The sequence below is a fragment of the Haliotis cracherodii genome, unplaced genomic scaffold, assembly GCF_022045235.1.
Source record: "Haliotis cracherodii isolate W230 unplaced genomic scaffold, xgHalCrac1.p SCAF_13, whole genome shotgun sequence".
Classification (NCBI taxonomy): Eukaryota; Metazoa; Mollusca; class Gastropoda; order Lepetellida; family Haliotidae; genus Haliotis; species Haliotis cracherodii.
The window spans coordinates 24778790-24788961 of record NW_027266268.1 but is presented as its reverse complement, the minus strand read 5'-3'; the positions used below and the strand labels follow the sequence as shown (position 1 = coordinate 24788961).

Here is a 10172-nt window from a genome sequence, read left to right as displayed (position 1 = left end):
AGGTAGAGCAAGTTGAAGGCTAGATCTTATGAAGGAGGCTCCTTTGTTTAGAGATGGTATCCGTCTAAGGCCAATCAGAAGTTAGGGTTGGGATGGGATGGGATGGGCCCTATTTGGTAGTAGGCCAGCTTCTCCTATATATCACCTTCCAATACAACAAATAACAGAACACTTTCTGGATTGCTATGCAGTGCACCACAACTCACCGTTTAATTCAACATTAATATCACATTTACATATATCTCAGTTATTGGACATCCATGATATACCCAATATCTAGCATATGACATTGAACAAATTGATAATATACAAATACTGACGACGAGTCTCGATTAACGCGACGAGCTTCAAATATACGTGGCAACGAGCCCTACAAAAGGCAACAAGCCATAATCAGTGATAATAAAATATTATGAGCAACGAGCTGCTGTTTACATGCGACAGGCATCAGTTTCTCGGTGCGACAAGCCTCCATGTTTGTGACATTCTCAGGGCGACAAGCCTCCATGTTTGTGACATTCTCAGGGCGACAAGCCTCCATGTTTGTGACATTCTCAGGGCAACAAGCCTCCATGTTTGTGACATTCTCAGGGCGACAAGCCTCCATCTTTTGCGACATACCTCGTGGGCGACAGGCCATCATGGTTAACACCGTTAACCGCACATACTGCAACTTAGAAACAATCATTAATAAAAGTAAAGTTTTCAGTGGCGCACTGCAAGCGAGAATGACCACTCTATACATGCTTAACCTTATATAGCCCCTTATAAGCGCCCTCTACTATTACACAACACCATGTTGTATTTTCCTACGGTAGGAGAAAGTAATTTCTTTCTTATTCGTACCTCAAACGAAAGAAATAATATTTCTCCTATATATCACCTTCCAATACAACAAATAACAGAACACTTTCTGGATTGCTATGCAGTGCACCACAACTCGAGATTCAAAGAACGGGCTGATAAAATATAATACTATAGTCCTAACGACATTGATACTGACAAACGATGTTCTACTGAATCCTTTACATATCCATCTTTTGCGTTCTCACTTTTCCATCTACCATGCCTCTTAAACATCCTGTCCGGGACACCATTGTTAGCTGCAGCTGTTGCACCGCCTGCACGCAAACTATGCAAACCATACTTTGATATATCTCTGACAAAGGGGGCAAAAGCTTCAATAAACTCTTCCCTCAAACGAGTATATGACATACTTGAATTTTGTTTTCTTAAGACGTAAGATGTCTTACACTTTGATAAGTTTCTGAAAAGATACTCTTGTGACTCATTATCAATACAAGCCGCTTCAACATATGTTTCTAACCAAGAAACCGGGCATAGCTTCCCTCTTGTTCTGCTTATTAATAGCCAGGCACCATCTCGATACATATCAGTTTTCGATTTCTCAATAAACACTGTCATATAAGATTCGTAAAAAATAATATCACATCTCTTCAAATTGAGAAGCTCAGCAGATCTAAAAAAGCCGGCATAAGCAACTAAACTCATAGCAACAATGCGAATATCCTTCAAGCAATCGCTGTGTTGCTTAACATCAACCAATTTCTCTAAAATATCTACAGTAATTGGCTCTTTTTTACATTTGGGTTTCGAAAGCTTTCTCTTAGCAGATTCAAGAACATTTCGAACAAGAGAATTATCTGTCGGACTTGGCAGTCCCAACAAATTATGCACATGGCGTATGCTATAAAACGCAGTCTGAACTGATGAAAACGAATCATTACGCTGCATTACAGCAACAAGATAAATAGCACAATGCAAAGGCTGAACAGGCACGTCTACACATATGCTGTTTGAATTAGCCCACCTTTGCCACGCTTTAAATCCGTAATGGTACTTCCTGCTAGTAGAATCAGCTCGAGCACAATTCAACAAGTCCGGAATCTGGTCAGCTAGATCCCTGGCAGTTCCAGGCAACATCTCCAACTCAGAAACATAAGCACGAGTAAACACATCTGTAAACATAAACATCAAAATTGCATTTTCAACGCCAACATGTTAAAATGCAAATGCTCAATACCAAATATTCCCCCTTGACATCTACCTGGCACGTAAGCCTCTCTTTCTCTAGGTAGATAACAGAAATCCAACACTTGTGGTATGAAGATACCGTTAGGACACAATAATGGCCAGTAATTTGCAGAATACCACGCCGGAACTATCAAAGTACCTTTCGCTTTTGACCATTTCATGTGTTTCAACACTCTACTCACAAGGTACACAGGGGGAACTACCCAGTTATTTACACTATCCCAACTGTGTGTGAACGCATCGATGTATTCACACCCAGGATTCCAAAACCTTGAACAGAATCTGACAACTTTACAGTTGTAATGCGTAGCAAATCTATCGATGTCACATTTACCCCATTTTCGTTGGAGCTCATGGAAAATGTGGGTAGCTATACCCCAATCATCATAATCTACAATCCTACTGATATAATCTGCCTTCTGATTCTCTAATCTGGGTATCCATTGAATCTCCAGATGAATAGCATGTGACACACATAAATCAAATATCTGTAAAGCAATTTCCTGCAAATCTGCTTTCATACTTCCTTTAGACACTATGGATTCCACATTGCTGTTATCGGTAAACCATTTTACCCTCTGGGATGTTAGAAATCTGGATAAAGCATGTAATACACACTTAACCGCTGTTAATTCTCTCCAAGTAGAACTTTGTTCTGCCTCGTCACGTGACCATTGACCTTGAGCCCTCTGGTTTCCATATTGAACACAGTAACCACCATATCCCGAAGCACTTGCATCGCTATATACAACACGAGTCACACCTTGTGTTTCTGATAAAAAACATTGTGAATGCTTATGAATGTTACTTTTCCAAAACTCTAACTGGCGCAAACTAACTTCATTCAATCTGATACTTTCGTTCCATGATGATACATCTAATGTTTGCAAACTCATAGACCGAGTCATCAATTGACACACTGAGCCTGTAACCATTTTCATAGAAATAATTTGACCAATCACTGATGCAATATCTCTCACAGAAACCTTGCTTCGAACGCCTATGTCTAACAAACGATCTATCATTTTCAGAACTTTTTCCAATCTTCTGGCTGGAACTGTCAAAGACATACTTTTAGTTTCAATGATAAGGCCCAACCACTCAATGCATTGATGAGGTTCCCACAAAGATTTTTCTACTTTCGGAACAAATCCAGATTTGATTAAGTCATTCTTTATAGAACCACTTGTAGACATTGCACAATCTTTCGTTTTAGCAGACACAATTCCATCATCCAAAAATGTTACAACCTTATGACCTTGAAACCGCCAGTATTTAACCAACTGCCTTGTAACTTTCGTGAAAACATACGGGGCGGTTGTTAAGCCAAAAGGCAAAACTAGAAATTTGTAGAATATGCGATTCTCACCTTCTCCCCACGCAAATCCTAAAAAGTCAGTATGTGCAGGATACATGTCTATATGATGATAGGCAGAATGAATGTCAAATTTTGATAACCAATCTCCTTGTTCAATATACATCAAAGCTGATCTCCAATCCTCATACTTCACTGACGTTTTCCAAATATGTTTATTTATAATAGATAAGTCTAGAATAAGTCTTTTCCTCCCTGACGATTGTGTAGCGACTGATAGAGGGCTCACGATATGAGGTTTTACGGCACAAACATCTACGAGACCTTTATGTACTAAATCTTGAATGGCCGAATCAACAAATTCACTGTTTTTAATAGCAGATCTGTTATTTCTCTTATCCATCATTGGAGGAGTCGAGTAAAACGGAATCTTGTACCCGTTTTCAATAATGTCTAACACAAAATCTGTTGCTCCGATATACTTCCAAAAAGAAACATTCTCTTTAAGTCTATTCTTCACGCAGATCTCAGCCTGACCCTGCTCATACTCATAATAATCGGTTGTTAATCTAAATGTATCATTATTGAGTGAAGAAGATTCAAAACTACACTTAACTTTTGTCCCGGCTTCTTCGTGATGGACTTCACCTCGTTGATTGTTTATCTGAGTTGAGCTTGGGCTGGGTCTGGCCGTTGGCGAGTGGACAATTTCGTCTCCAATGCGAGAAGTCACCGCAGTGAAAGCAGGCCCCTGTTGACCTCTGGCCTCCACGGGCACGAAAAAGCTGAGAACCACCAACAGCAGACTGACCGTGCATGCTGTCGCTGACCGCTGTTGACGCTGGAATGGGTCGTGGTCCATACCTATATGGGCGCGCACGTGCATTACGAGCGTTTTTGGCCTTGATTTTCTTGATGGCCTTGTTCTCGGCCCTCGTGATGCGACGGTCATCATCGGAGTCATCAGCCAATTCACGGGACACGTAGTTTCTCACGGTCTCCCAGCCTCCCTCGGACGAATCTGCAATCTTGATGTGTTTGTTTCTGTTCTCGATCCTGGCTATCTCATTCTTGACTAACTCAGTTACATAATCACTCTTACCGTACTGAATTCCAAATTCAATTTGTTTAAATGTCTCTAAAGTCTCTTCATTAAAAGAATATTGAATGCGATTACCCTCGCGTGACCATACGTAATCTTTCTCTGCTTTCAGTTTCTGCAACTCCTTGTTTGTCTTTGAGAATTCTTCTCTTAAACCAGCAACTCTCAGTTCTAATCGTTCATCAATACTTTTCGCTATCTCTTCTTTAGATGAATTCAACTGTTTCAAAATGGCGTCTAACTTGTCGTTGATAGGTGTTTGGGCTTCCATAACAAAAGTAAAGTTTTCAGTGGCGCACTGCAAGCGAGAATGACCACTCTATACATGCTTAACCTTATATAGCCCCTTATAAGCGCCCTCTACTATTACACAACACCATGTTGTATTTTCCTACGGTAGGAGAAAGTAATTTCTTTCTTATTCGTACCTCAAACGAAAGAAATAATATTGTCCCCTACAACATATCGAATCCAGAGGAGTCAGGGGAAGCCAGTTATCAGCGTTCATGTTGATCTACTAAAAACAGTTCAGGGTTCTCCATGTCCCAGGAATTGGTTGAATCAACCAGAGGAAGACCCCGCTGCTGCGGAGGTCCAAGACCTCACATTTGCGGACACGGAGGGATCCTATTCAGAGGGGGGAGTAAGATCTCCAGAAGCTGTGAGAACTCGTGCAGGGAGGACTATAAAACCGCGGATAAGGTTTAGTCCCAGTTAGATGGGAGGGGGGTGATGTTCAGTGATATGTAAATAATTCCATTGTCGTTTGATTGTGTTTATTGTTGTTTTGGGTTGTTTTGTGTGTTTTTTTAGGGGGTTCCGGATGGGCAAACTTGACCACTATATTTTTTCACTGGGAATCGATCTGCTTTTCAAGTTCTGCTTTCAGATGGAACTGCAAATAAACGTCAGTGAGGCCGAAATGGCCGAGTTTACGGAATAGGAACGGCCTATCTGGCCGGATGAAGGCATGACATGTGCCATGGAGGGTTGTGCTAGTAGACACTTTACGAAATACCGGCAGATGGTCGACCATTGGGTCCAGGCACACCGCCCTAACCATAATCATAGGAATGTAGACGACTGGGGGTTATTGTGGGTAAATATTTATATATTTAAGAACGTAGTGGGTGGGTTAGTTTATGGGTGAGTTGACCGGCTGACGTAGTACCTATCTTTGTAGTCCTCGAACCTTTTTGTTAAATTTTGATTTGTAAGCGTAACAAGAGGTTATACAAACTCTTGAGGCGGGAATGATGCTATGAAAGTAAATCGCTTACACATCCACTGCGCGCAAATCCATGCAACACACTTCACTTTCAAACCAATGCCCACACAGACACACACTCACCCAGCAGGACAACAAACACACAAACATAGACACGGCCAAAATCCAAACACGAAAATTTGCATCACCCGCATCCATACCACTCCTCCCTACACCAGTCCCGGGGAATTGCTTTAGATCAGTGCCCCTTTAAGTTAGAGGGGTGGTTAAGAGTACAAGTTTAAGTAATAAGGTTGATTAGGTTTACGTAGGTAGGGGAGGGGGGAAATTATGTAGGTTATAGATAAGAGAAGGATTTTGACCCCGTTTTTTTTTCTTCTGTTAAACTTTAAATCCAAATTCATTCTTGGTGTTTGGTTTATAATTAGAATTGGTAACCCGGTCAAGAGCCTCCTAGAACGTATACGAAAAAGAATACTAAAAAGAATACTGCACAGGGAGAAGAGAACAACGCAAAACACTGCAGTATAACATCTGACCTTTTGTCAACTATCTTTATAGTTCTACTGTCACTGGGCGTCTTTTTCAGGCTTTAGAGGGCGCCTATTACAACAGTATTAACATGGAAATTTATGCCGATCAACAGGAAATACGAGCCCTCGATATTGATAGCTAGGGGGGAATGAGATGCCCTGTACTTATGTGTTCTGAGAGGTGGTATCACCGGTATGGTAGCTACTTGAATCACTGGATCGCAATGCATAAGGCTACCTCCACCTTATACCTGTGCTCTACCTGCGGGAAGCGCTTAATCCGGTTGCCGAATACCCGGAAACATGTTTGTTTGCATGTTCCACCAGGCCAGGTTGTTGTGTACCGGCCCTACCGGCCACCAGGAACCCATGTTCTTCCGAACCGCCCGACTGTAGAATCCGGGACCTCGATAAAAGGATCTTCATTGATGACTACGCTTTCCCCTTGTCAGCAGCTTAAAGAAGAGGCTATTGTCTGCTGTCATGCCATCAGCCAAAGACTTTCTCGGGAGGAAGAACAAAGGAATGAAATAGAAGCGATGGCAAACTTCAAACTGAAAAATGAAATACAGACAATTTGTGACATTTTTTGTGAAATTCTCCAGGGAAAATAATACAGTTGTTTGTTTTGTTTTTGTTTTTATTTTTGATGTAACTCTGTAAATTTGTTTAAGTGTGAACATTTGGTTTTGTACGAAGAAAGTTACTAAGTACTTTGGGGGGACAAAATTTTGTCCAGGTGAGGTGAAATGGGGTTTAACGTGGCGTCCAAGATTATTGCACTTATTTAGCGACGTGCATGCATGTGTATGTGTGTGGCTGCTTGTACTAGTCCGGACTGATGCCGATTTATAGTGCTAGCACACTGAGATACCATGCCGCAGTTTAACATGAATACCCCACTCAGACACAGTATACCGACTGAGCCGACCAGTCCTTGTTTTAGCCCCTTAATGCCGAGCGCCAGACAGGATAACAACAAGTACCATCTTTTAACGTCTTTTGGTATGACGCGGCTGGGGATAGAACCCCGGACCTTCCGCTCTCCGGGCGGATGCTCTACCATTAGACCACAGAGGCGGTCTTCATCTTGTTGAAATGCATTGTGTTGCGCATAGACTGTCCTTAGCTTGTGTTGATGTTGTGAAATCTGTGAAGGAGGTATCTTACTTTGAAAGTACATTGAACACTATTTGTTCTTTTAATCATTCCCCAAAGTGCTTATCAAACCTTCAGATGTGGCAGGACCTACTGCAGAATCTTGCAACAATGACTACTTACAAATTTTGATTTTTGACAGCTTTCCTACAAGACGCTTTTGGTATGATAGGGACTGCGAAGAAATATACCATCAACCAGGTGCAAGAACTGTATGGCGCAAAATACATGCAGTCCTAGGGATAAAACATACTAAAAAAATAATTCAACAACCCCTAAACAAAAAGCAAATAAGGAAGAGAATTTATGGATGTCAACTTATGAAGAACACAAAGGCCTAAAGTATGTCTCAGTCAGCCCCAAGATCAACAGATTCCTTCATCACCAGCATCGAAAGCTGCCTCCAAATGGCAACATCGACTACCTCTGCCACCAGATAGACACAATCAAGGAAGCCCCCAAACAAACGCAACCCCCTTACCCAACCAGCAGTTATTAGTATTACTATATTTATAATCCCAATTAAGTGAGTAAATGCTTTTGACTTCCCCATTCATAAAAGCTTGTATACCTTGTTTGATCTCGTTGAAGTGTACGTTTTGCAGCTATTTTGCTGAATAAATTGTAACTTAAACTGTGTATTCCAAATGTGTTGAAGTTTTGCATGTTTATATGGTGCCATAAGCTATGATCTTGTCAACCGTGTTTTGAATTTGTAAGAAATGTAAAAAACATATTTCAAGACTCACATATATGTTCACATTTATTGTAATGTGAATTTAAAACATGTGTTTTTAACTTTCTCAATTATGTTTTGACATTTTACACAATATTTATTCTAACATCAGATGTAGATCCCTTGTCTGTTAAACATTAGATCAATCTTAGAACTGTTACTCATTTAGTACATGTACTTACATTGGAGGTACCACTTATGTTTTCGTACCTTAACATATGCACATGTACATGTTTTTGCAAGCAAAACACCTTCCTGCACCTAAACTTTAGTTGATACCATTAATGCTTGGTTTCACAGTTCAGGCATAGTCTTACAATACGCTAATTTGTAGAGTTGTGACAATTAATCGATATGTATTCGAATCACGATCTCTAGGTATCCTATACGATATATAGATATGGTTTCTATGTATCGATACATTAATGATACATTTCATTGAATAAATTAATCTGTTCTGAAACAAAATATTTACTCGTACTGTGGTCCCTCGCTACATTGCTACCAATGAGGTCCAAATAATTGGTGGGCATTATAGACGGTGAGCCGTTTAACCGAGGCGGAGGCGGGGGAGCGCGATCGGCCAATCTCACGATCTTCGCCTTGTCTCGCACATTGCAATGATACAAGTTGTTTACGGTTCATAGTGTAAAAAATATATCCATTATGTTTTCGCTGTTTGTTATTATTTACAAACCTTAACTGTTACATTCAATGTGAAAGTACCCTACTTACATGAAAATATTGATTGATAATGGTAGTAACAGACGCTATGAGTGGAGAGCCAATCACAATTCTTTACGCAAGTACAGAGTGTTTCAGTGGCATTGATTGGTCATGTTGCTTAAAATACGGAAAATGAGAGTTTTGACCAGCACTAGAATTTATTACATGTGCGCATTCATACACATTCATACAAATATAGAAACACATTCAAGCCAGATTAATTGGTTTGATACGGTTACCTGATCCAAATCAAAAGGAATGACCGTCGTGTTGTGACAGCAACTACATGTGAGTTGACAGTGTCGCCTCAAATTGGATTGCCCACTAATTAAGAATATAAACTTCGCTTGTGGTTCTCTTTTATTGCATGCATGCGCTTCTAAGATCAAAGGATGTATAGTGTGAAAAGTAAACTAGCAGAACAATCGTATTTCCGGGACTTGCCATGGATGTTTTCAAAATTCAAAGTGTCTCACCTAACCTTCAGTGTTACCCTATATACGTGACGAGGTGGTTCACTGACATCCTATTCCAAATATCACGATCTGACAATGACTGCAATACTTGTTGGCGACTCTTTGGTCAAATATCTTGGACGGCACATGGAGAAAGTAGGCATAGTGACGAGATCTCTGTCAGGAGGCAAGGTGGCTGACGTTCCCGATCTTCCCTGGGACATTGAGAGGTTTAAGGTAGTAGACGTCTTCATATCATATCTTTTAGCAGTTAAAGGAAGTAACATTTTGCACATTATGAGTAATGAATAATCAGTCATAATAACTCACCACAATGATAATTGAAACTGGTTTTGATGGTAGATACAGACACTGTTATAAAACATATCTTAAAAAATGTACCTTACGTTTGGGTTTCAGTAAAAGATACATCTGAAGTAACCGTTATTTTAACATTGTTTTCTGTTCGTCATTGTCCATGTTGGGATCAATGACCTGGCTTACATATCCAGGACCCCGCGACAAGTCTTGGACAACTTCCACCAAACTGCTCGGCTCATTAAGGGAACGGAACCCACGGTATCTCATCTCCTGTCATACAGAATCCAATATTTCTATGCAAATTACCGGCTATTAAGGTGACTTCGCAATGCACCGTCACACATAATCCATAACGTTGTCAGATGACAACACATAATAGGTTCGTAGGTTCGACCAATTTGTTTGAGTTGACCGGCAAAAGTACTGTCTGGGGTGTAAATAACGTCTAAGATATTTATGTTTGTACAGAGCTGTAGTATTCCTTTCCGAAGTCACTCCGAGAGATCAGAACCGATGGCACCATAGCCAGGGTATTTCAACCCA

At 40.6% G+C, this 10172-nt stretch overlaps 1 protein-coding gene across 3 annotated transcripts; it reads right to left on the bottom strand.

Annotated features, from left to right (window-relative positions):
- Positions 1-293: 293 nt before the first annotated feature.
- LOC139459108 (integrase/recombinase xerD homolog) lies at positions 294-4583 on the bottom strand. 3 transcript variants are annotated; one of them, XM_071240555.1, is made up of 4 exons: positions 3987-4583; position 3908; positions 1832-1979; positions 294-673 (listed from the first exon to the last, which is right to left on the bottom strand). In XM_071240555.1, exons 1-4 carry the CDS (start codon positions 4332-4334, stop codon positions 655-657), a joined length of 516 nt encoding a protein of 171 aa, XP_071096656.1. In that variant the 5' UTR covers positions 4335-4583; the 3' UTR covers positions 294-654. The 3 variants fall into 3 exon arrangements, 2 of the variants coding, with proteins under 2 accessions (XP_071096656.1, XP_071096655.1); XR_011652681.1 differs by lacking the exons at position 3908; positions 3987-4583 and having other exon boundaries at positions 294-667; positions 1832-3536; XM_071240554.1 differs by lacking the exons at positions 294-673; position 3908; positions 3987-4583 and adding an exon at positions 2679-2739 and having other exon boundaries at positions 976-1979.
- Between the last annotated feature and the right edge of the window lie 5589 nt (positions 4584-10172).